General features: G+C 48.1%; 1 protein-coding gene across 1 annotated transcript in view; it reads right to left on the reverse strand.

Annotated features, from left to right (window-relative positions):
- tshr (thyroid stimulating hormone receptor) overlaps nucleotides 1-27,455 on the reverse strand; it is a 73,744-nt gene that overhangs the window by 25,230 nt on the left and 21,059 nt on the right. Inside the window, exons 2-5 of the mRNA XM_038790447.1 lie at nucleotides 11,560-11,631; nucleotides 7,905-7,979; nucleotides 4,164-4,238; nucleotides 718-792 (exon numbers count right to left, since the gene is read on the reverse strand). Of these exons, the coding sequence (XP_038646375.1) occupies nucleotides 718-792; nucleotides 4,164-4,238; nucleotides 7,905-7,979; nucleotides 11,560-11,631 (297 nt within the window). The remainder of the gene's footprint in view (nucleotides 1-717; nucleotides 793-4,163; nucleotides 4,239-7,904; nucleotides 7,980-11,559; nucleotides 11,632-27,455) is intronic.

A 27,455-nucleotide genomic window follows, 5' to 3' on the forward strand; every position in this document is an offset into this window, starting at 1 on the left:
TGAACACTGTGCAGGGGGTGAAACTAGTCCCCACCAGCAATGTGACACAAGTTAGGGGTGAATTGGCAGACAGTTTTTCACTGCGCTCAATCTTTACATTGACGTTCAGAGAGCACAATGGTTCAAACTCTTTTTGAAGACATGTTTCCGAGTCTCACTGTCAATTTCCTTTTCTTGAAAATAAAATCTTGGCATTATTTTCCAAGTCAATGGAAAATAAAACCTGGTGTCGTGATTTTGGTTTTGGCACTTGTTCGACACCCAGCCCCAAACTTTAATCCCCACTGAAGGACAGAGAACATAGAACATACAGTGCAGAAGGAGGCCATTCGGCCCATCGAGTCTGCACTAACCCACTTAAGCCCTCACTTCCACCCTGTCCCCGTAACCCAATAACCCCTCCTAACCTTTTTGGTCACTAAGGGGCAATTTATCATGGCCAATCCACCTAACCTGCACGACTTTGGACTGTGGGAGGAAACCGGAGCACCCGGAGAAACCCCACGCAGACACGGGGAGAACGTGCAGACTCCGCACAGACAGTGACCCAGCGGGGAAGCGAACCTGGGACCCTGGCGCTGTGAAGCCACAGTGCTATCTTCTTGGGCTACCGTGATGCCCCTGTCGAGGACTGTCCAGTTCCCACTCGGCAGATTAGGTCAAAGTTGCCCCTTCACACCTCACCCCCACTAATGCATTAGTAGTGGAACTACTCACAGCAAGAAGTTCACATCATTGGAATGGATTTTCGTCAGGTCAGGAAATATGTTCAACCCAGTGTTGAAAATGCCCCTGAAATCAGAGCAGACATTAAACTTTTTAATGGAGCCTGGTTTTCAACTCAATTTCCTATCTGCAAACACAATTTACATAGAATTATATAGAATATACAGTACAGGAACAGTTCATTCAACATCCAACCGGTTCAGGCTCGTCATTGTGGGGCAAGATTCAACTCCAACTCCATCTACAAGTTTGCTGATGACACGACCGTAGTGGGTCGGATCTCGAATAACGACAGAGTCAGAATACAGGTGGGAGATAGAGAACCTAGTGGCATGGTGTAACAACTACAATCTCTCCCTCAATGTCAGCAAAACTAAGGAGCTGGTCATTGACTTCAGGAAGTGACGTGTCGTACACACCCCTGTCTGCATCAATGGTGCCAAGGTGGAGATGGTTGACAGCTTCAAATTCCTAGGTGTGTACATCACCAACAATCTGTCCTGGTCCACCCATGTCGATGCTATGACCAAGAAAGCACAACAGCGCCTATACTTACTCAGGAAACTAAGGAAATTCAGCATGTTCACATTGACTTTTACCAATTTTTACAGATGTCCCATAGAAAGCATCCTATCTGGTTGCATCACAGCCTGGTATGGCAACTGCTCGGCTCAGAATCGCAAGAAACTACAGAGAGTCGTGAACACAGCCCAGTCCATCATGCGAACCCCCCTCCCATCCATTGACTGTGTCTACACCTCTCACAGCCTTACGAAAATGGGCAGCATAATCAAAGACCCCTCCCACCCGGGCAGGAGATACAAAAGTCTGAGAACAGATTCAAAAACAGCCTCTTCTCGCTGTTGCCAGATTCCTGGATGGCTCTCTTAGGGGCTGAACTGATCTCTTCACACATCTTCCCTATGAAATGAAAAATGAAATGAAATTGCTTCTTGTCACAAGTGGGCTTCAAATGAAGCTACTGTGAAAAGCCCCTAGTCGCCACACCCCGGCGCCTGTTCGGGGAGGCTGGTGCGGGAATTAAATTGTGCTGCTGGCCTGCCTTGGTCTGCTTTCAAAGCCAACGATTTAGCCCTGTGCTAAACCAGCCCCTACTGAGCAGTACTACACTCCGTAAGCTTAACCCGATGCCTGTGTCTATGTATTTACATTGTGTATTTATCGCATGTCCTATATTTTTCATGTATAGAACGATCTGCTTGGACTGTACGCAGAACAATACTTTTCACTGTACCTCAGTACACGTGACAAATCTAAATCTAAATCTAGCCAAGTTCCATTTTCCATTACCACTCTTTGGGCACAGAGGTGACTTCTATATTTCCTATAGATTTCTGGATGACTATCTTATGACCTGCTCTTCGGCACAAGTGGAGCCTTTCTCTGTATATCCATTTCGTCAAAACCTTTGAGATCTATATTAGGTCACCCCTCAGGCTTCCATTTTCAAGCAAAGAGATCAAGCTCGTCAATTCTTTCCAAATATAAATACCCATGTATTTCTGGCATTATCCTTATAAAATCTTCTCCTCACCCCCATAAGTGCCGCCATATCCTTTTTATAAATAAATGCAAATGTCACCACAGTCTCAGAGTCTGCTCTCCCTTTTTGGGGAGGACAGCTGACCAGTGGTGATTTAACCTGAGGGTCACTACGCCTCAGGCGAGGGGGCGAGGTTGAGAAGGCGGGGCCTTCCTGAATAACCTTAGCCAGCCCAGGAATTGAACCCACGCTCTTAGTAACGTTCAACATCACGAACCAGCCACCCAGCCAATTGAGCTAAGCGTATCTTGTAGATGGTGCACACGGCTGCTACTATGTGTTGGTGGTGGAGGGAGTGAACGTTTGTGGAGGGGGGGCCATCACACGGGGTGCTTTGTCCTGGATGATGTCAAGCTTTTTAAGTGTTGTTGGAGCTGCACTCATCCAGGCAAGTGGAGACTATTCCATTACACTCCTGACTTGTGCCTTGTAGGCAGTGGACAGGCTTTGGGGAGTCAGGGGGTGAGTTACTCACTGCAGGTTTCTAGTATCTGACCTACTCTTGTAGCTAGTCCAGTTCAGTCTCTGTTCAATGGTAACCCCCAGGATGTTGATTGTGGGGAATTCAGTGATGGTAATGCCATTGAATGTCACAGGGCAATAATTTGATTCTTTTTTATTCGAGATGGTCATTGCCTGGCACTTGTATGGCATGAATGTTACTTATTACTTGTCAGCCCAATTCTGGATATTGTCCAGGTCTTGCTGCATTTGCACATAGACTGCTTCAGTGTCTGAGGAATTGAAAATGGTGCATAATCAATGGACATCCCCGCAACTGACCTTATGAGGAAAGAAAGGTTATTGATGAAGCAGCTGAAGATAGTTGGGCCTAGGACACTACCCTGAGGAACTTCTGCAATGATGTCCCCAGACTGAGATGATTGATCTCCAACAACGCAACCATCTTCCTTTGTACCAGGTATGACTCCGAAGAGTGGAGAGCTTTCTCCTCAATTTTCATTGACTCCAGTTTAGCTAGGGCTTCTTGATGCCATACTCGATTAAATGCTGCCTTGATCTCAAGGACAGTCACTTTCACCTCACCTCTGGAGTTGAGGCTATAATGAGGTCAGGAGCTGAGTGACCCTGGCGGAACCCAAACTGACCATCAGTGAGAAGGTTATTGCTAAGTAAGTGCTGCTTGATAGCACTGTTGATGACTCCTTCCATCACTTTACTGATGATTGTAGACTGTTGGGGTGATAATAGGTACTTTCAGTGTTACAGGACACACCTGGGCAATTTTCCACATTGCCAGGTAGAATCCAGTGTTGTAGCTGTACTGGAACAGCTTGGCTAGGGGTGCAGCAAGTTCTGGAGCACAAGTTCCGTACCATTGCCGGAATATTTTCAGGGCCCAGAGCCTTTGCAGTATCCAGTGCCTTCAGCCATTTCTTGACATCATGTGGGGAGAATCGAATTGGCTGAAGACTGACATCTGTGATGCTGGGGATCTCCAGAGGAGACCGAGATGGATCATCCACTCGACACACCTGGCTGAAAATTATTGTGAATGCCTAGCCTTGTCTTTTGCACAGATGTGCTGGGCTCCTTCAACATTGAGGATGGAGATATTTGTTGAGCCTCCTCCTCCAGCGGGTTAATTGTCCACCACCATTCACGACTGGATGTGGCAGGACTGCAGACCTTAGATCTGATCCGTTGGTTACACAACCACTTAGCTTTGTCCATCACTTGCTGCTTATGTTGTTTGGCGTTCAACCAGTCCTGTGTTGTAGCTTCACCAGGTTGATATGTTGGTTTCCCTTGTTCACCTCCTGCACGCCTCATATCTACAGTGCCACCCAATTATCTATTTATAATAACACAAAGCCTCGACAGGCATTCATCTCTGTTTTGCTGTACTCACAAGTATTTAAGAATTGGGAGATTCTTGAAAGCATCTATGTCAATGTGATTCAAATTCTTTGTGTTCCGTATCTCTCTGTTTTAAAACAAAAACACAACATATTATTGGCGTCTTTCTGGTATTGTAATTTCTCCCTCTTAATTCCTTCTCCTCTGAAGTGATAGAACAGATTGGGGATTTAAGCTTGGAGCTTTCATGATCTCCATACGGCTCTGATTATTATGGGGCAGTGAGAGGCACTGTTCATTCTTGAATACCTCAGCCAAGTGTCCATGTGTTAGCCCAGACTGTAAATGTTAGCAGGCTGTGAACAGCTTCACATCCAACTCCAATATCCTGGACCCACCTGACCTCCCTACAGATAAACTTTTCAGCAGGGATCAGTGAATAGTGATCAGGAGTGGGGAGCCGTGGTTAATTTGCAGCTCAGCTGGTAGCACACTTGCCTCTGAATTGCAAAGTTTTGGCGCCAAGTCTCATTTCAGGACCTAAGCACGAAATTCACGACTCACCCTCCAGTGTAGCACTGAGGGAATACCGCATTGTTGGAGGTGCTGTCTTCCGATGAAATGTTGACCTGAGCTTCCATTTGCCTGCTCGCGTGGATGGCCAGTTCTGGGCGTCACACTTTAGGAAAGATTTGAAGGCATTAGACAGAGTGCAGAGAAGGTTTCTGAGAATGGTTCCAGGGATGAAGAACTTCAGTGACGTAGATGGGTTGGAGAGGTCGAGTCGGGTTTCCCTGAAGAGAAGGTGGAGAGGAGATTTGATGGAGCTGTTCAAAATCATGAGGGGGCTGGACAGAGCAGATGGAGAGAAACTCTTCCCATTGGTGGAAAGGTCAAAACCCAGGGAGCACAAATTTCAGGTAATTGGCTAAAGAAGCAAGGCAGACGTGAGGAAAAATCTTTTCACAGAGTGAGTGGTTGGGATCTGGAAGGTGCTGCCTCGGAGTGTGGTGGAGGCAGATTCGATTGAGGCGTTAAAGACGGAATTGGATTATTGTCTGAAAAGGAAGACACTGCGGGCTATGGGGAGTGGCACCAGGTAAACTGCTTCTTCAAAGGGCCAGCACAGACACAATGGGCCAAACGGCCTCTCTCTTTGCTGCAACAATTCCGTGACTTTGGAAAAGATCCCGGGGCACTGTTTTGAAGAAGAGTGCGGGAGCTGTACTCGCCAAAAACGTTCCCTCAATCAACGTCCCAGATTGTCTGGCCATTGTCGATTGTGGGAGTTTCCTGTTTCTTCCATTATAACAGTGACTACACTTTCATTGGCTGTAAACTGTTTATTCATAGAATTTACAGTGCAGAAGGAGGCCATTCAGCCCATCGAGTCTGCACCGACTCCTGGAAAGAGCACCCTACCCAAGGTTAACACCTCCACCCTATCCCTATAACCCAGTAACCCCACCCAACACTAAGGGCAATTTTGGACACTAAGGGCAATTTATCATGGCCAATCCACCTAACCTGCACATCTTTGGACTGTGGGAGGAAACCGGAGCACCCGGAGGAAACCCACGCAGACACGGGGAGGATGTGCAGACTCCGCACAGACAGTGACCCAAGCCGGAATCGAACCTGGGACCCTGGAGCTGTGAAGCGATTGTGCTATCCACAAGGCGACTGGGCTGCCCCTTAATGAATAAAAACAGAAAATGCTGGATAAACTCAGTAGGTGGGATTTTCCATGACCCCCCCCCCCCCCCCCCCCCCCCCCCTGCATGTTTTGCAGTGGCAGAAGCGGAACTGGAAGATCCCGTTAGGCAGAAAAATCCGGCCAACAGGTCCCGCAGTATCTGTGGAGTGAGAAACAGGATTAACACTTTGAATCCATAAGACCCTTCTGTAGTTAGATATTTATATAGTGCTTATAACATCATAAAGCAACCCAAAGCGCTTCGCAGGAGAGTGATCAGAAAAAAACTAACGCCAAGCCAAGGAGATAGTGGGACCCTTGATCGAAATCTTGGTCAGGTAGGAGAGGTGGGGCTTGAAAATCACCTGAAAGGTGGACAGAGAGGTCGAGAGATGGGGAGGTTCAGGGAGGGAGTTCCTGAGCTGAGGGCCAAGGCAGCTGATGACACGGCCACCAAAGGTGAGGCTGGTCCAGACTAACAGCTCCAAACTCGAAAGTTGTGGGTTCAAAGCGTACTCCAGAACGCTCCAATCCATCTACGTAACTGAAGTTCTTCATCCCTGAACATGATCCCGTTGAGTCTTCAATGCAGTGTTGATGCACTGCTGCAGTATCAGAGGAGCTGGGCTTCAGGGATAAGCTGAGTTCCTGCCCTCCTAGTCCAGTGATTGAGGCGGATCCCATCGGATCATTTGAAGAAGAGTAGGAATTTCTCCCTGATGTCCTGGCCAACTTTGTTCCTCAATCGACATTGCTTTTGTGAAATTCATTTTTTTTTTGTTAAGGGGCAATTTAGCGTGGCCAATCCACCTACCCTGCACATCTTGGGTTGTGGGGGCGAAACCCACGCAGACACGGGGAGAATGTGCAAACTCCACACGGACAGTGACCCAGAGCTGCGATTGATCCCGGCTCCTCAGCATCGTGAGGCAGCAGTGCCAACCACTGAAAATTGGGGGAAAAGGCTGTTCGGTTGACAGTCAAGCTTCATCCATAAGGCCATAAGACATAGGAGCAGGATTAGGCCATTAAACCCATCAGGTCTGCTCCGCCATTCAATCATGACTGATATGTTTCTCATCCCCATTCTCCTGCCTTCTCCCCATAACTCTTGATCTCTTATTAATCAAGAACCTATCTATCTCTGTCTTAAAGACATTCAGTGATTTGGCCTCCACAGCCTTCTGCGGCAAAGAGTTCCACAGATTCACCACCCTCTGGCTGAAGAAATTCCTCCTCATCTCAGTTTTAAAGGATCGTCCCTTCAGTCTGAGGATGTGTCCTCTGCTTCTAGTTTCTCCGACTAGTGGAAACATCCTTTTCACGTCCACTCTATCCAGGCCTCGCAGTATCCTGTAAGTTTCAATGAGATCCCCTCTCATCTTTCTAAACTCCAACGAGTACAGACCCAGAGTCATCAACTGCTCCTCATATGACAAGCTCTTCATTCCGGGGACTTATTTGAGCCTATTTGCTTTCCAATTGGTCCAGGAAAGTCGTGCATCACAAGGATGGATGTGTTGGCTGGAGTGTGGGGGCAAAATGTGTGGCAAAACCTCCAGGAACACACATAATTACAGTTGGCAATCCTACTACAACCATATGGGAAGGGAACCAGCTTCAAGACTGCAGCTGGACTCAATATCAAGAAGACATACAAAACATGGAAGGATTGGATCCATAGGTAGCTGCCTCACTCTCTGTAACAAGATAGCCAAGGAGAGCCAAGGAGGCGCCTCAGATTTGGAATCCTGCACTGTCTCTCACAGCTCTTTTTTTATTGGCTAATGGGATGTGGGCATCGTTGGAAAGGCCAACATTTAATGCCCAAGCCTTGTTGCCTTTGAGAAGTTGGTGCCGAGTATGATAGCTTCTACTTAGTCCAGGAGGAGGCGATTGAGCCCCTCAAGCCTGTCGCGCGTTGAAGTAGACCATGGTTGTTCTGTATCTCAACTCCATAGACCAGTCTTGGCTCTGCAGTTCATAAAACGCTTCTCTGACCTTTCCTATTGGGCCCGCCAATTTTGGGTGCCGGGGAGGTGGGGGACGGGTGGACGGGGGCTGGGGAGGGTGCAGCCTTAGTGAACAAATACTCACATGTGTGTGACTTTTTCTAGATTGAAGAATGCATGTGCGTCCACTTTCTGAAGTGTCGCATCGATAGAAATGTATCTGGAAGGGAAATGGAGAAAGGCTGGGCTGAGAAGTGGGATAAGACATTTTAAACAGGAGGGATATGCATTTCTCTCAATTGCCACATTTAGGCAAATACTTATTTGTTAATTCATGTTCCTGCACAATAATTTTACACATCGCCCTGATATTGAGATTTCTTTCTCAGCTTTTCTCGCCTCCGCAAAAATTCTCATCTGTATTTTCAAATCCCTCCGTTGCTTAGGCAATAGGAAATGGATCATGTCTGATCTGCAACATTGCTTTTCATGTTCCCACCTTTGTCCAATATCCCTTAATGCCTTTGATTAACAAAAAATGATCAATCTCAGATTCCAGATTAACAATTGACCGAGCATCAATTGCCATAGAGGAAGAGAGTTCAAAACGTCTATCACCTTTTAAATGTTGAAGTGATTCCTAATTCCACACCTGGGATATTGTGAACAGTTCTGGTCACCTTATCTAAGGAAATATAGACTGGCATTGGAGGCAGTCCACGAGGTTGATCCCGGGTATGGGGAGATTTTCTTATGAGGAGAGGTTGAGCCTGTACTCATAGGAGTTTAGAAGATTGAGAGGCGACCTTATTGAGACATCAGATTCTCAGGGAGCTTGACAGGGTAGATGCTGAGAGGGCCAAGCAGTGGCCGCCATTCCCGCTGGCACAGCAGAGCTGCCACACCCATACCCTGCCCCTCCCCCCCATGATTGGTCAACTGCTCCTAGGGGCCGTCCTTAATAGAGATGGTACCCACATCGGCAACCAATTAATTGGCTTCTGCCCGGATGCGGCCCCCGGTCTCACAAAACCCTGAAGCAGGATCGTACCCCCTCTTTTGACCCAGTCAGCCCGACCCTTGCCACAATAATAATAATAATAATCTTTATTATTGTCACAAGTAGGCTTACATTAACACCGCAATGAGGTTACTGTGAAAAGCCCCTAGTCGCCAACACTCCGGCGCCGGTTCGGGTTCACTGAGGGAGAATTCAGAATGTCCAATTCGCCGAACAGCACGTCTTTCGGGACTTGTGAAAGGAAACCGGAGCACCCGGAGGAAACCCACACAGACACGGGGAGGACGTGCAGTCTCCGCAGAGACAGTGGCCCAAGCCAGGAATTGAACCCAGGACCCTGCTGCTGTGAAGCAACAATGCTAACCACTGTGCCACCCAAAATTCCAGCCAATGAGTCTCAACCAGTATATTTTCTAGCATATGAATGAGGTCAGGGCCGTTAGCTGACAATTTCCTCCCTGCAACCCCTCCTCCCTCAACTCACCACCGGACCAGGTGGGGCTGAAGTCTATTTTAGCCCTGGCTGCAGCACAAGTTGTGACTGAGCAGGTGATGCACTTTCAATTACGACGAGACGAGAGTAGGGAGTAATCGAGGCTTTATTAAGCAGAGATGTGTAGCCTCCTGCAGCTGCTGGCGAAATGGCTGCAGCTCGGTGAGCACACACATTTATACTCCGCCTACTGGGCGGAGCCAGCAGGCAGGGATCTACCCCCGTACCTGTAGTACAGGAGCCTTACCGTATTACATCTCATATGTGATATATATACATCAGTGGTGACTACCACAGCAGGCCACAAAGACTGGCTGTCTCCAGGGTGCAGAATAAGGGCAGCTTTTGCATGGGAACATCAGCGTTTCCAAGTTCCTCACGCAGCCACCCACCATCCCGACTTTGAAATTGGCCGTTCCTTCACTGCGGCTGCATAAAATCCCGGAACTCCCTCCCTAACAGCACTGTGGGCGTACCTACACCACGTGGACCCTGACGGTTCACCACCTTCCCAAGGTGGTGAATTAAGGATGGGCAATAAATGGCAGCGGCACTCATATCCTGTGATAGGCAAATAGAAAATAAATGAAAGGGGGACCCGGCTGTCAATAGCTCAGTGCCTCGCTGGCAAGTAATCTCACAAAATGGTGCCCCACACTTAGCAATGGCTCAGTGGTTAACTCTACCACCTATCCTTTAGTAATTATTGGGAATTGAAGTCCCACTACAGATACTTGAGCACAGAGGCTGACACAGTGCAGTACTGTCGGAGCGCTGCTCTGTCTGAGGTGCAATTCTTCAGGTGAGAGATACAAAAAAAGGCAATTTCACCAGCCAGGGGGAACCCTCCCAAGTAAATTCAATGAAAAGTTAAATCTTCAGACGGTAGGGGTAAAAGAGGGTCACAGGCTGTCTTGTACACAGCGCTAATGGACACATCAGGACCTACCACAGCCCATGATTCACATCTCCAGCTACTTTGCGACTAACAGTCACACTTGATTTCTCCAGTGTAACCATTCATCAAGTCGCAAGGCTAACTGTGACATGTTTATCTTGAACAAGTGGAGAGGGCTTTCAAACAGAATAATGCTGAGAAGACGGATTGAGTTATACATCGAGGTTTCAAAAGCTTTATCTTGCAACCTTTCTCTCTCTCTTCTCGTTGCATCCGTTAAAACCAGTGTTCCCAGGAATTTTATTCTTGTTCCTAAACTGTACAGTGAAGCTACATCTTTGGCCTCTTGATTTATAAAGTTAAAATTGAATCTAGCTACCAAGGCTGCCAATCCTTGCAAGATTCTTCTTGCCTCCCAGGAATCTGAAGCACAGAAACAGACCATTTGGCCCAATGAACCTGTGCTGATTGAGTCTCCTTCTACCCCTCTTCACTTAAACCTATCAGCATATCCTTCCACTCCTTTCCCCCTCACACACATATCTGGCTCCCCCCTTATTTAAATCTGAACTATTTGCCTCAGATTTTTTTTATAGTGAGTTCTAGATTCTCACCACTCCCTGAAGTTTCTCCTGAATTCCCTGTTGGGTCTATCTTACGTACAAGAGTGGGAACCAGGATTCACTGCAGAGTGGGGTGGGGGTGGGATGGGGGGGAGGGGGGGGGGGGGGGGGCAGGGGTAGAATTTTCTAGAATAGGGGTGATATCCACTAATCTCCCCATTGCACATCTCTCCATGCTTTTCAATCCCACCTCCGATTTGCAAGTTTCTCACGAGCACTATTTGAAGAAAAGGGTGCACGTTCTCCCCCCCCCCCCCCCCCCCCCAGCGTCCTGGTCAAAGCTTATTCCTCCTTCCAGCGTTACTAAAGCAGGTTTAGTGATTGGCTATCCCATTGCTCTTTGTGAGGGCTTGCTGCGCACATACCAGCTGCCATTCATTGCCATAGCAACAAGACTTTGAAAGTAGTCCATTGACTGTGAAATGTGAAGAAGTTGGAAGAAACTAAAGAATCTTGCGAAGACTTCCTTTATTTACTACAACACTTCAGGACACAGTGAAAATAAAACAAAAATTGTGAAGTGAAAGATCAACCATGAATGTTTGTCCTGACAGGAAATTTCACCCGCTTGGCATGTGCTCATGAGAAACTCTTGCAAATCGGAGGTGGCAATGGGGAGCTGAGTGGATATCACCCCCCATTCTAGAAAATTCTACACCCCCCTTCCTCTACTCTGCAGTTATTCCTGGTTCCCACTCCTGAAATGTAAAATAACCTAGGATAACGAGAGTATTAAATGGACTGGTTGGAATCACAAATACTTACATCCTTGAAATGTTTGGGAGCTTTGTAAAAGCTTCAGTGGGAATGGTCTTGAGTTGGGTTTCCATGAAGCGGCTGCCAAAAAAAAAATGAAGTGTCATTGGCAACGAATACCTGGTCACAACATTGATAGCAACTTCAAAAGCGAATGTTCCGCCGCCCATCGTAAGTCCTCCCTTCGTGAATTTTATTGGCCTTTGCCAGTTGGAAGAGTTTGGTTTTGAGATGTCCATGGGTCCATTACAACAGCCTTCATCATGGAGCTGGCTGAGATCAGCCAGTGGGTTGGAGATGGCCTTTGTGCCAGTTAGCACAACACCGATTTACCAAAGTTATAGAATGTGTTTCAATGCAATAGTCAGACTATATTTAGAATATCTTAGCCGCATCTGGTCGCCATGACATCAAAGATATACTTGTTAAAGTTACACGAACAGCACCAAGTGTAACCCTGAACCTCAAATTGAAAGTTCATGGGCGGGATTCTCGTTCGGCAGGATCCTCCCTTCGCCAGCAACTCACCCACACCCGCGGATTTCCCGCCGGAGTTGGGGTAGCCACGATGGGAAACTGCGTTGGCCGACTGCCGGGATGGAAGATCCCGCTGCCGACAGGCGCGCGCCGTGCCAGAAAAAGTAGGGAAGGGGGAACGGAGAATCACGTCCCATATACTTGTTCTTAAACCACTCCATGTCTTGCCCCCTCCCTTTCTCTGCAACCTCCTCCAGCCCTAGAACCCTCCAAGATATCTGCTCTCCTCCAATTCTGGCCTCTGGCATATCCCTGATATTTCTCATTCCAATATTGGCGGCTGTGCCTTCAGGGTCTAGGCATCAATCCCTCTCTCTCCTTTAAGATGCTACTCAAATCCTACTTTAAAAAAAAATCCATTCACATGATGTGGGCTTCGCTGGCTAGGACAGTGTTTGTTGCCCATCCCTAGTTTCCCTAGAGAAGGTGGTGGTGAGCTGCCTTCTTGAACCGCTGCAGTCCATGTGGTGTAGGTACAACCACAGCGCTGTTAGGGAAGGAGTTCCAGGACTTTGACCCCGTGATAGTGAAGGAATGGCGCTATATTTTTTCCAAGTCAAGATGGTGAATGGCCTGGAGGGGAAATTGCAGTTGATGGTGTTCCCATGTGTCTGCTGTCCTTGTCCTTCTAGATGGTTGTAGAAAGTGGAATTAATTTTGTAGTCTCTTGAAAATACACCTCTTTTCCCAGGTTTCTGGTCACTTGTCCAAATGTCTCCTTAAGAGGCACCTTGGGACATCTTACGTGCCAGACAAATGCAACGTGTTGACGTGAAGAGGATGTTTAGAATGGGAAAGAAGCTTACATTTCACAGTAAAGGAAGAAACGGTTAAATACGACACATGGGAACACGCAGTGGGCAGAATTTAATGGCTGTGATGGCGTCTCGCTGTTGGCTTGAGGGTCAGTGACAGCACCCACACCACCTCTTGATGGTGAATACTTGCTGGTATGAAGTGTCCACAGGCAATAAAGTGGCCAGTGTTGAGCCTTCTCCCAAGGGTGGAGATCCTATGCACCCCGCCCTCCACAACCCCCCGAGAGCTGCCAGTCAATCAGAGGCCTGACTAAAATTGACACTCTCTAGGGAAACGCCGCTTGTTAAAAGGTGATTGGTTCTTCATTCTTTTTTTTAAAATTTAGATTACACAATTAATTTTTCCAATTAAGGGGCAATTTAGCGTGGCCAATCCACCTACTCTGCACATTTTTGGGTTGTGGGGGCGAAACCCACGCAGACACGGGGAGAATGTGCAAACTCCACACAGACAGTGACCCATGTTCTTCATTCTTTATGTGTTGAGGATTACACCGAGGATATTTTCCATTCAAGCATGCCATGGAAAATAATAATAATAATCTTTATTAGTGTCACAAGTAGGCTTACATTAACACTGCAATGAAGTTACTGTGAAAAGTCCCTGGTCGCCACATTCCAGCGCTTGTACGGGTACACGGAGGGAGAATTCAGAATGTCCAATTCACTTAACAAGCACGTCTTTCAGGACTTGTGGGAGGAAACTAGAGCGCCCGGAGGAAACCCACGCAGACACAGGAAGAATGTGCAGACTCCACCCAAGCTGGGAATCCAACCTGGGGCCTAGCACGGTGAAGCAACAGTGCTGGCCACTGTGCTATCGTACTGCCCAATTCAGACCAGTGGGAGTCCGATCAAATTTGGAAACATGTTGAAAATTGTCCTTTGGTCTCGATTTGACACTTTTACATAGAATTTACAGTGCAGAAGAAGGCCATTCGGCCCATCGAGTCTGCACCGGCTCCTGGAAAGAGCACCCTACCCAAGGTTAACACCTCCACCCTATCTCCATAACCCAGTAACCCCACAACCCAGTAACCCCACCCAACACTAAGGGCAATTTTGGACACTAAGGGCAATTTTATCATGGCCAATCCACCTAACCTGCACATCTTTGGACTGTGGGAGGAAACCGGAGCACCCGGAGGAAACCCACGCACACACGGGGAGGATGTGCAGACTCCGCACAGACAGTGACCCAAGCCGGAAATAATAGTATTCCAATACCATCCAAATTGTCCCCCCTCCTTCATACACTTGACCCCAGATCCATTTTTAAATATTATTCTTTCATGAGATATGTGTGTTGCTGGTCAGGTCAGCATTTGTTGCACATTCCTCATTGCCCTTGAATTGAATGGCCATTTCAGAGAACAGTTAATAATAATAATCTTTATCGTTGCAAGTAGGCTTAAAATGAAGTTACTGTGAAAATCCTCTGGTCGCCACATTCCGGCGCCTGTTCGGGTACACGGAGGGAGAATTCAGAATGCCCAATTCACCTAACCAGCACGCCTTTCAGGACTTGTGGGAGGAAACCGGAGCACCCGGAGGAAACCGACGCAGACACGGGGAGAACGTGCAGACTCCGCACAGACAGTGACCCAAGCCGGGAATCGAACCTGGGACCCTGGTGCTGTGAAGCAACAGTGCTAAGCACTTTGCTACCGTGCTGCCCACAAAAATGTCAGTTAGCGGAGGATGGTCAACCACATTGCTGTGGTGGGCCGGATCAGGTAAGGATGGAAGATTTCCTTCTATGAAGGGCTTTAGTGAACCAGAAGGTTATTTGTTAATGACAAACGATGATGGTTTCATGTTAACCATAACTGAGGCAAGTGTTATTTCCCAGATTTATTCATTGAATTTAAATTCCATTGGCTGTCACGGTGCGTTTTGAACACATGTCTCGGTGAATTGTAGCCCAGTGAAATTATCACACCACCATCACCTCTCTCCTTTCGTGCCTATTTATCTAAACCCCCCCCCCCAACACACATCGCCCCCGGTGCTCGCTGGTCTACATTGGCACCCAGTCAAACAATGTCTCATTTTTAAAATTCTCACCTTCGTTTTAAAGATCATGACCCTCCCTATCTCAGTAATCTCCTCAAGCCCCATAACCCTCCCGAATATCTACGCTCTTCTGATTCATCTTGATTTCCTTTGTCCCACCACAGATCGATCCTCGTCCCAGTCCCTAGGCCCTAGACACTGGAACTATCTCCCAATCGTTGCTCTGCCACCTGACTCTCTCCCTTTAAGAAGCTCCTTTGGCCAAGGCTATGGTCACCTGTCCTAATATTTCAATTGGTGGTTTGCTGTCAGGTATTAACTGTCTCTGGAAGGTCTCCTCATTGGGACATTTCACTATGTCAAATGCCCTGTACAAAGACAGATCACTGTTAATATGCTGGCAAAGGGTTAATTACGGTGATCCCTCATTCCCAGAGGGGAGCCAAATTTAACATGAGCAGAGATCAGGGAATTGGAGCCAATCTCTAGTCTGTACTCCCATTGCGGGGGCTGGTTTAGCACAGTGGGCTGAACAGCTGACTTCTAATGCAGAACAAGGCCAGCAACGCGGGTTCAATTCCCGTGCCGAACAGGCGCCGGAATGTGGCGACTAGGGGCTTTTCACAGTAACTTCATTGAAGCCTACTTGTGACAATAAGCAATTGTTATTATTATTGTGATTTACCTCCATGGATGTTAAATTCACCTGATTATTCAGATAGGCACAGAGAGTAAGTGAGGTGAGGTGAAAAGAAATTAGGAAGGGTGAAAGAGTTCTTTCAAAAAAGCAGCACATGCACGATGGGTTGGAATGGTCTCTTTCTGTGCTGTATTATTTCATGATTTGCCGTGACTTTCACGGCTGTAGTAACTGTATAGCCAATCGAGTACTCGTTTCATAGATTATCATAGAATTTACAATGCAGAAGGAGGCCATTCGGCCCATCGAGTCTGCACCGGCTCTTGGAAAGAGCACCCTACCCAAGGTCAACACCTCCACCCTATCCCCATAACCCAGTAACCCCACCCAACACTAAGGGCAATTTTGGACACTAAGAGCAATTTAGCGTGGCCAATCCACCTAACCTGCACATCTTTGGACTGTGGGAGGAAACCGGAGCACCCGGAGGAAACCCACGCAGACACGGGGAGGATGTGCAGACTCCACACAGACAGCGACCCAAGCCGGAATCGAACCTGGGACCCTGGAGCTGTGAAGCAATTGTGCTATCCACAATGCTACCGTGCTACCATTTAAATGAAAAGTTGATCAAACTTTCACTTAGCATCAATTTTTTAAAATCTCTCCTGGCATGTTACAATGAACTCATTCAGTAAAGTACAATGAAGTCAATCCAACAACTTACCCAACGATTCTTTGGTAGCACCATCCAAACCCACAACCTTGACACCTAGAAGGACAAGGGCAGCAGGCGCATGAAAACGCCACCACCTGCAGGCTCCCCTCCATGCCCCGCACCATCCTGTCTTGGAAATTTATATCGTCCGTCCCTTCACTGTTGCTGGTCAAAATTCTGCAACTCCCTCTCTAATAGCACAGTGGGTGTACCTACACCCACATGGACTGCAGTTCACCCCGAGTATGTAATGGTTCACATTGAGTGTGTAACAGTTCACGCTGAGTGTGTAACAGTTCACCCTGCATGTACACACTGAGAGTGTGAACACACCGATGATATCCTAAATCACTCACTATTATCTGCTACCATGACCTTTTAACCAAAACAGGAACTTGTGCTGCTACAAGTCACCTGACTTACCCGATGCATTTGTTTAAAAAACCCCCTTTGAGCTGAAAATGGTGAAAATGTTTATCGGAATAATTAATAATCCAGAAGCAGTATCGAATTCCTGAGATTGGGATTTTCTTAGTGGATCATTAGGGAGATGCTGCAGTGCTAACCCTGCTAGGAATGTGTGTCGTGTTTGCACAGCAAGTTTCCATTACAAATGTCAACACAACATTGTGAAAAAGGAAGGTCCGATCGATTTCCTTGCCACCACACGTGAGAAATGATGTTCAAGCGTTGGCTTCAGATGAAGTGGGTGGTTCATTTGCTGGAAGGGTGGTTGCTGACTTCAGGTATGTGTGGCCTATCTTATCTAGAGAGACTGTAGTCTTACTCTGTGTTGGCTTTACACTGGTTTATTAACACTAAATAAGATAGGTTACAGAGTAGGTCCATCTCCCCTGAGCACAGTGTTTCATCCTCTCTCCAAGAGTCTAGCATATGACTGCTGATGTCACTGATACATCATGGTCTGCATTACTCATTACCATATCTAATATATTCATCCATTACACACTCCCAAAGTATTCTGTCAACTTCTATTTTTAAATGTATTTTATTCCAAAGACGTGTCAAACAGCAATAAATAAAATACACACTCCTCACAGCCCAGTTTGTTCAAATTTTAACCCTTTTATCCCCTCCAATCCCCCACAACTAACAATTCCACAAACAGCGTCATGCACGACATCTCACTGCCCTCCGCTGACCCCCTCAACTCAAACCTAATCTTCTCCAGCCAGAGAAAGTCATACAGGCCCCCCAGCCAGGCCGCCACCCCCAGCGGCACATCCAACCTCCAATTTAACAGGATCCTTCGCCAGGCTATTAGAGAGGCGGAGGCCACAACAAGGCCCCACTCCCCTCCAGCACTTCTGATACCCCAAAGATCACCACCATTGGGTCCGGCCCGACCTCCAGCCCCACTATTCTGGATGACGTCACAACACCACCTCCCAAAATCTCTCCAGTTTCTCACAGCCCCAGAACCTATCCGGGAGCAGCAGTAGCTCCGATAGGGTGTACTCCAGTAACCTGGGAAACACCCTCCAATCCTTTCATCCAAGTCCCTTACCTGCACATCTAAACTCACTCCCCCTCGGCAACTCAAACCACTCATCCAGACCCGCAGTCATCCCTTCCGAGTACAAGTCCCTCACCCTCTCCAGCCCCGCCTCCCTCCATTTCCCATCCTTCTCCCCCCCCCCCCCCCCGGTTTGAACCTGTGGTTCCCGCAAAGTAGCGTCAACACCGACATCCCCCCCACCCCCCCAACGTAAAATGTCTCCTCAGCTGATTCCACACCCTGAACATCGACTGCACCCCCGGGCTCCCCGTTTACTTCCCCGGAGCTATCGGCAGTAGAGACTTCACCTTGGCGTTCAGATTGGATACCCAACAGGATTCCTCCTCCATCTACCTCACTTAATACCACCCTAAACCGGGACCAGCCAAGATGGCCTCCCTCTCCGCCCATGACCCCACTCACCCTCCAACTCTGCCACGTAGCAATCACCCCCTCCCCACCCTTCTGCCTCCCCCCTCCCCCACCCCTCCGTCCCCCCCCCCCCCTTGAAGACCCACTCGAAGGTCCCCCCCTTGCACACGCCTCCACCCCTCCCCCAATCGGTCCCTCCTTAGCCTGTGCAACAGGCCCCTTAGCCACCCGAATACCCACCCAGCAGACAACCCCACCCAACGGGCCACACTGCACAGACCCCTTATCCAGAAAGAAAGGGGTGGGGGGGGGGGGGGTGCACGCAATGATCACCTCCTTACAGACTTACAAACTTACCCAGAAAAAATTCCCTCCAGCAACACAAAACAGCCATAACATCCAACCTTTGTGGATTTGGCTCCTCCACTTCACACCGACTCTCAGCTCTCCCCCAGTTTGTGGTCCCTCATTGGCTTCTTCTGGCGCCTCAATGTAGTAATCCCGGCCTTCAAATGTGACCCAAATCGAATATTCCTTCAATCCAGCACAGCATTGGTCCTGTTGAATCCCACATGTCTCTTCATGGCTCTGCACCAATAGAACATTACAGCGCAGTACAGGCCCTTCGGCCCTCAATGTTGCGCCTGTCCTGGAATATTCGGACATGATTCCCCTCCCATTCGCAGTCTCGCTTCTCCCTGGCCCACCTCAAAATCTTCTCCTTCTCCACGAACTTGTGCCACCGCACAATGGCCGCCTCTTTCGGCTCCCCCGCTCTCGGCTTCTGCGTCAAGGAGCTGTGGGCCCGGTCTACCTCTGGGGCTTGTCTGGCATATTTTCCTCCACCAGTCTGACCTGCATCCTCGACACGTATTGCGTGGAGCCCATTCCTTACACACCCTCTGGCAGACCCTCAATTCGCAGGTTCTGCCACCTGGTCCTGTTCTCCTGCTCCTCCGCCTTCACTCAGAGCATAGATGCCCCAGGAATACCCCCTCCCGCCTCCAAAGACATAATCCGACCGCTCCGGTCGGACACCACCTTCTCCATCTCACGGATTGTCGCCCCTTGTGCCTCGAGGCACTTCTCCACCCGATCCAGCGATCCTCACAGAGGTGCTCCCTCAACGGCCTTCGACCACTCGCCATGTATCTCCTTCCTTTGTTGGCGAAATTCCTCCTTGATGAAGTTTATCGACTTCTCCATCTGGTTACTTTCCCACTGCCGCCGACCCTTCCCCCTCCACCATTCTCGTAATTGTTGCTGCGCCACAGACCCCCTCCACCGCCTTAGCCAGGTCTTTCACTGTTTTTTGCCAGGTGTGGTATACATGCCAATCTTGGGGCGATGCTATCAACTTGTTAAGCACGATATGAAACTACGCTTCTACAATTTACATCACATTTATGTAATTTCTTTTTACTGCTACAGATTCTACCCAAACCAGAACCCCTTGGGTCACTCTTCCCCACTCCCAAATCACTGTTATGAGGAATTCAGTCTCCCATAACGTTCTTGGCACTTTGGAAATGTAGCTTGTGTTATGGGCCAGGGTTTAGAGAACCCCAAAGTGTAGCATGGAGTTCACCTGACCCACAACTTTTAATAGATTGCGGTATGGGGAGCACACGGCCCACTCTACAGGTGTGGTAGAGCAGAAATGGAAAAGTATTTTTTAAAGCAAAACAATGTTTATTCTACGAACTCAAGATAACCTTTTTAAAACATACAGTGAACATCTTAGCAACCATCAATTCAAATACAACCCCCAAAGAATACAACACTAAGTAAACCTTTAAGCTTTCCTTGTTAACAGCCATACGACTTAAAAACAAAACCTTTATCAGAAGCACATCAGGTGAAAGTCACTACTGAAAACATTTAGAATTCCGAATTCACCAAATGATCAAGAGATAGTCTTTTGATGGCAGAGAGGACAGCAGTACACCTGCTTGGTCTGGCTTCAGCTCCAACACTGAAAACGAAACTAAAACACAGCCTGCTCAAAAATGAAAGTAAAAAAGCTGACAGACAGCCCAGCTCCACCCACTTTCTGACATCACTGCAGTATTAAACACCTATTTCTTAAATGTACTCTCACTACAGATATTTCTATACACACCCATTTATAAACACCCATTTCTTAAAGGTACTCTCACATGACACTTGTACCTCGGAGGGCATTATCAGCAGCAGACTGGGTTAGCCGCTTTCCTGTACAGCTGGCAGTCAGAGTGTAGAGCTCACGACTGCTGACCTCTCAGGTCCTTTTCGATGCCAGACTAATCCAAGAGAGAAGCCTAAAGAACACCAAAACCTGAACTCTCTTGAACAAGAAGAGAAGAAATTAGGGCCGCGGTTTAACTAAATGGGAACAAAGTCCCAGAGTTAGCGCGTTTGGTCACGTGTTTCCTGGCAGTGCCCCTGCTAGCTGGCTGTGCCACTTGGGCACCACCAGGGTACCACTTTGCCAAAAGGCAATACACCTGGGGCGGGGGCAGGGGTGGCTCCAATCACCTGGGAGACCCCCACAAGTGCAGTTGCATATGTGGCAACTAGCCCTGAACAACACTCACTCAATGGCTCCAAGGCAAGGGAGAGCAATCCTATGGCTTAGGTAACTCGGGAGTCTGCACATTAAAGTAAGACTAGCTGTCTACCTTTAATATGCACATTTGCCTAAAAGTGATCCGCCCACAACGGACGGGCTTTACATCACATCGCACGAGATCACTTTAGGTCTCATGAGGCATTGCGAGCCTGGTAGATCCCGGGAGTGGGGTCTCCCAGTTACGATCGCCCACGCTGCATTGCGACGAGCTACTTTCCGTTTTTCAGGTGCAGCGTGGCCGTTCGATCGCGGCCCAGGACTCTTCGAGGAATCTTCTACTCCTGTAAAGTACACTGGGGACAGAACAGATACGATGAATGATCTTCAACCCCGATGAAGATTCTCCATAACGTTCACTGCTGCATTGAAGATCTGAGTATCCAATGAATCTTGGTCACAACAATGACAACTAAACTCCAGTAGACATTCACAATGGTGTCCCGATGATTTTGGAAAGGCCACACCCTTTCTGCAGTCACCTTCCGGCGTGTGGGGCAGCTCCACTGTGAGCAGTGGGAGGAGCCTTTGAAGATACGAAGATAAGACAACATCATTTTTCACAATGAGATTGTGGTGATCCACCACTGTGTAATTGTGTGTGTGCCTGTATTAGGGGATGTACAGCAGTACCTGTATTACAGGTTTGCCGGTAGCCCCTGCCGGCTAGCTCCGCCCACAGGGAGCCGTATAAATATGTATGAGATCTCCTGAGCTGCCATTCTACCAGCTGCAGTCGAAGGATAAACATCTCACGGTAATAAAGCCTCTCTTGTACTGATTCGAGTCTTTAAGTGCAATTGATAGCGCATCAGAGATCAATCTCTAAGACAATGGAATCATAGAATCACTACAGTGCAGAAGGAGGCCACTCGGCCCATCACGTATTCACTGACCCTCCAAAAGAGTACTCTAATTAGGCCCATCCCCTTCCTTTTCTCCATAACCCCACACATTGATCATGGCCAATCCACCTAACCTGCAAATCTTTGGACTGTGGGAGGAACCCGGAGCACCTGGACGAAACCCACGCAGACACGCGGGAACATGCAAACTCCACTCAGACAGTTACCCAAGACCGGAATCGAACCTGGGTTCCTGGCGCTGTGAGGTAGCAGTGCTTTTTAAAAATAAATCTGGAGTACCCAATTATTTTTTTTTCCCAATTAAGGGGGGTGAGACCCACACAGACACAGGGAGAATGTGCAAACTCCACACGGACAGTGACCCAGAGCCGGGATTCGAACCCAGGTTCTCAGTGCCGCAGTTCCAGTGCTAACCACTGTGCCACCGTGCTGCCCTTGGACAGCATTGCTAATCATGCGCCACCCTGAAAGGCTCGATCTTTGTCCAAATCATCCTGTTTTTCCACAATTCTCGTGGTATGCCAACCTCTCCACTCAATAAGGATGTGTGTTGATTGTGAACAATGTAGAGGCATTCACCTGTTGCCCATTGAAACAACGAGGAGCGATTGGCCTACCTTTTATGAGAAGGTCTGTGCCGCCTGGACCTTACAATTTAACATCTGATGGATGAAGGGGCGTGGGCTGAAGCCAGTCCATTGATCAGCGAGTGTGTTAATAGCCAGCTCCAGTATCAATTTTAAAGTTTGTGTCCAAGTCTTTAACTTGCTCTGTAAGTGGCCAATAGTCTGGTTTAAGAACATTTATTTCCTCTCGAAACTCTGTAATGTTGCCTTTGCCTGGATTTCCAATATCTTGGATAGAGTGTGCATCATAAATATTCTCTCGTCCTCCTCCTCTGTTAAAGTCGTTGAACTTGCAGAAATGTTTGAATGTCCAGCCTCCCCACACTGGAAGCGTTCTGAGCCCCCTGCTGGGCAATCTTGGCATCTGTGCAGTTGCTTCACACCACAACATAATCACCTCAAAATGGCTGCTGTGTGGTTTCCTGCCCTTTGGGCGGACTTCCGAATTACTGGAGTCATCTAGAGCTTCAGTGTGCCAATGGATTATAGCTCATTTACCTCTTGGCATTTGGTCTGCCTCCTGTGTTTAACTGCTTGAGGGATTATGGGATTCCGTGGCATATTAAAATATGTGTCAACGGGTTTTGAGATGTCCCTTCTACCCCCTGACTCAAGAGAACATCATTGGCGACAGGTCCTACGGATAGAGGATTTATTCGTTCTTGGGATGTGGGCATCGCTGGCTGGGTCAGCATTTGTTGCCCCTTGAACTGAGTGACTTTCTCGGCCATTTTCAGAGGGGGAAGAGTCAGCCACATCTCACCGTGTGGGTCTGGAGTCACATGTAGGCCAGACCGGGTAAGGACGGCAGATTTCCTTCCCTGGAGGACATTAGTGAACCAGGTGGGTTTTCACAACAATCGGTCATCATTAGACTTTTTTAAATTCCAGATTTTTTTTTTATTGGATTCATCGGCCCTGGTGGGATTTGAACCTGGGACCCCAGAGCATTACCCTGGATCTCTGGGTTACTAGTTTCGTGACAATACCATTATGTCACCGCCTCCCATAGACTAACCGATCTAATGCTGCTGCTCTTCCGCATGCAATCCCGAAGCTGCTCTGAAACTGAGAAAGGTTTTATTCCAAAACTCCCAACCCTGGCCCCTCTATGAACTGCTGTGGAAAGGGCAGTAACTACTCGACTGGTGCAGGCATTGCTACCAGCTTCTAGTTTGTACCTTTCTTCGGCAGGTGTGTAGATTCTTCCTTCTACCAGGCTTTTCTGCACTTTCTTGCCATGGTCCCATTGTTGACTGCAACCTTTGGTTAGATTGATACCATTACCGCTGCTACCATGTTACACTTGCTGGTGGGGTGGTTATAGGCCCCAGGTTTGACTCGCCTATCTTATCTAGAGACACGGTTGTCTTACTCTGGTACTGGCTTGAAACCAGTTTATTAACACTATGTCAGATAGGTTACAGATTAGGTACGTTTCTTCTGAGCACAGAGTGCTTCCCCCTCCCCCCTATCCCCCCACCCACCCACCCAACCCCCGAGAGTGTCAAGCACAAGATACTGATGTCACTGATACATCATGGTTTACATCACTCATTACCATAACTATTCTATTAACCCATTACACTATAGTGAGGTCAAAATGGCAGGGTATAATTGGATCAAGGTGAGCAGATATAACTCTTCTAAGTACAAATCCTAAGTCATAGTAACATATCGCACAGGAGGCCATTCAGGACATCTTGCCAGTGCCAGCTCTTTGAAAGAGCTAACCAATTGGTCTCACTCCTCGACTCTTTCCCATCATTTTCTCCTTTTCAATAATTTATCCAGTTGCCTTTTGAAAGTTATTATTGCATCTCCTTCCACTGCCCTTTCAGGCAGTGTGTTCTCGATCATGACAACGTCCTGCATAAAATCGTTTCTCCCTTTCGCCCTTTTCTCCTGTGGTATGAATGGTAGTGATCGTTTGAAATTTGGTATTCTTGTATTTGTCCTGATGTATGGGAGATGAAAAGCATCAGCAACTTTGTCTATCTTATCAGCAAAATTCAAAAGAATAAATTCTCGTCTTCTCCCTCTATTTTATCATTATCAAAATGGAAAGGACAGTTCTTTAATTGAATATTTCAGTGAGAACGACAGCAGTAAAGTAGAAGCTAGAAAACCTGTACTAGCTGCAAGTTTGATGACATAATTGTTCAAATCTGTAACCAATGAGACAGAGCGATTGTTGTGTAGTAATTCAAAGATTGAAAGGAAAATGTACGCCAGTGGGAATGCCAATTTCTTTCTGGCCTTTCCGTCCCTAGTAGCCCGGCGGAGTATCTTGCTCCAATGGAAGGATGCGAGGCCCCCAAGTGTGGAGGCCTGGATCAATGATATGGCGGGGTTTATCAAATTGGAGAGGGTGAAATTTGCCCTGAGGGGATCAGTACAAGGGTTCTTTAGGCAGTGGCATCCTTTCCTGGACTTCCTGGCGGAACGGTAGGGAAATAGGCCGGCAGCAGCAGCAACCCGGGGGGGGGGGGGTTTGGTTCGGCGGGAGGGAGAACTGTGTACATGGGTTTGTGGGATGTGGTGGGTGTTATCTCTTTCCCTTTTGTTGTTTGGGTGTTTTTTTGTTTTTTCTTTTGTTTGCAGTTGCTTTTGAAGTTGGGTGGGTGTTGTTCTTGGGTTGTTACCGCGGTTGTTCTGTTAATATTGTTGTGATGTTTAAATTTTGTAAAAATCTTAATAAAAATTATTTAAAAAAAAAAGGGAATGCCAATTTCTCCTCGGCCAATTAGCGTGTGATTATAAACTGTTGTTCAGAGATCTGGAAAGTGTGTATAAAAACAGCACCTTGTCAGTGAACAGATCCTGTGAATTTCACACATCTGAGATCACTAACGGATGCTTCAGAAATCGGGTTTTACCAAAAGGAATTATTTTCCATTGTCTTTCTTTTAACTTCCAATTTGTTTTTGCTCTGTCTTTTACTACGAAGCGAGCTGACTTTTTCCAGGGGATAGTTCCAGCTGTTTCGAAGGTGGCTATCTTCATATATGTGCACGGGTGGTCAAGCTCAATTGGCAACACTTTACTCTGGACCTATGGCACTAGGTCCCATAGCACATGGTAAGGTGAAACAATGGCCGTGTGGTGGTAAAGTCATCAGACAAGTTATCTTGAGACCCAGGCTAATGCAATTCAATTAATAATTTTTTTAAAAATTATTTACAGGATGAGGGTGTGGCTGGCTGAGCCAGCATTTATTGCCGATCCCTAACTACCCTCCATTTCAGACAGGCGATTGAGAGGCAACCACTTTGCTGTGGGTCTGGAGTCACATGTAGGCCAGACCGGGTAAGGACGGCAGATTTCCTTCCCTAAAGGACATTAGGGAACCAGATGGGTTTTTATGACACTCGACAATGATTTTGTGGTTAGACTTTTCCAGATTTTCTATTGAATTAAAATTTCACCATCGGCCATGACGGGATTTGAACCTGGGTCCCCCCCTGTCTCTGGATTTCTTGTCCAGCGACAATACCACTTCCCCGGCCACTGCCTCCCCCTGGAATTATAAAGTCCGTCTCAGTAATGGTGACCATGAAATTATCATAATTTGTTGTTAAAACCCACCTGTTTCACTAATGTCACCAAAGGGAAGGAAATCTGCCGTCTGATGCGACCATCAATTCACTCAAAGACACGTGTAGAAGCAAACCGAGGTTTTAATCAGCTTAGAACAGTGCTTGCCTGTGACTAGTGCAATACTGTGGACCGCCTACAGGTCAACTGCTCTTTATACTTCCTTTCAAGGGGAGGAGCCATGGGCGGAGCCCGTACATGCCCCAACATATCCCCCTGTGGGTGAAGCCACACAATGGCCTATAGGTGGAGCCCACAAGGTCAACACCATAACATAGCTGTAACACAATGGCAGAACATGATACTGATACACTGGTGAATTACTAGTACTATACATTCACCACACCGTCCTTAATGGGTCTGGCCTACATGTGACTCCAGACCCACAGCAAAGTGATTGGGTTGACTTTTAACTGCCCTCCCTCAGAAATGGCCTGGCAAACCGCTCAGTTCAAGGGCAATTAGGGATGGGCAACAAATGCTGGCCTTGCCAGCGACGCCCACATCCCGTGAAGGAACACTTTAAAAAGATACCTTTTTAATGTTAGCAGTTGTTACGTTTTCCTACGTGATATCAAACTGAAAGGAGACCAACAGTGGATTCCTGAACATCTCAAACATCAGGCGCGGAATTCTCCGCTCCCACTTAGCATCGGGAAGGCCGTCGTGAACTCGGCCGAGTTACACGACGGCCTCGGAGGCCGCTCCTCGCACCCTATTCACCCCCCACAGGGGGATAGGAGCGGCGCTCCATAAATCTCGGCCGCCGGGCCTTGATGCTTGCGTCAAGACGGCGCGCCGAGAATGACGTGACGGCGGCGCATAAGTGACGTCAGCCGCGCATGCGCAGGTTGGCCGGCTCCAACCCGGGCATGTGCGGCTGACGTCAAGACGGCTGCCGGCTCCAACCCGCGCAACGTGGCGGCTTGATCTTGCGGGGCGGCGGAGGGGAAAGAGTGCGTCTCTTGGAGACGCCGGCCCGACGATCGGTGGGCACCGATCGCGGGCCAGTCCCCTCCCGAGCACGGCCGTGGTGCTAACTCCCCTCTCCGCCCCCCACAAGCCACAAACGAAGCTTTGGCGTGATGTTCATGACGGCAGCGACCAGGCGTGGTTGCCGCCGTCGTGAACCGGTCGGGAACGTCAGGCCGCCGGAGAATCGCCGGTCGCCGTGAAAAATGGCGAGCGCCGATTCATCCGAGCGGGGGGAGGAGAATCGTGGGGGGTGCCAGGGGGGCGTGTCGTGAGTCGCCCGGCCCTCCCGCGATTCTCCCACCCGGCGTGGGGAGCAGAGATTTCCGCCCCAGTTCTGACAAGAATTAACTTTACTACTGATGACGGATTCCAGGTGATTTTGAGATTATCTTTAAAATGTTAGTGAAATCTCCCGCCAGGTGTATTTAATGTTATCCTTCTGCAAGCGGATTTCATCTGTCATAGAATCCCTACAGTGCAGAATAAGGCCATTCGGCCCATCAAGTCTGCACCGGCGCTTTAACACCAACCTAGGCCCAATTCCCCACTCTGTTCCTGTAACCCACCCTAAGGGGCAATATAGCATGGCCAATTCACCTAACCTGCATATCTT

This window comes from Scyliorhinus canicula, chromosome 2 (genome assembly GCF_902713615.1).
Source record: "Scyliorhinus canicula chromosome 2, sScyCan1.1, whole genome shotgun sequence".
Taxonomy (NCBI): domain Eukaryota; kingdom Metazoa; phylum Chordata; class Chondrichthyes; order Carcharhiniformes; family Scyliorhinidae; genus Scyliorhinus; species Scyliorhinus canicula.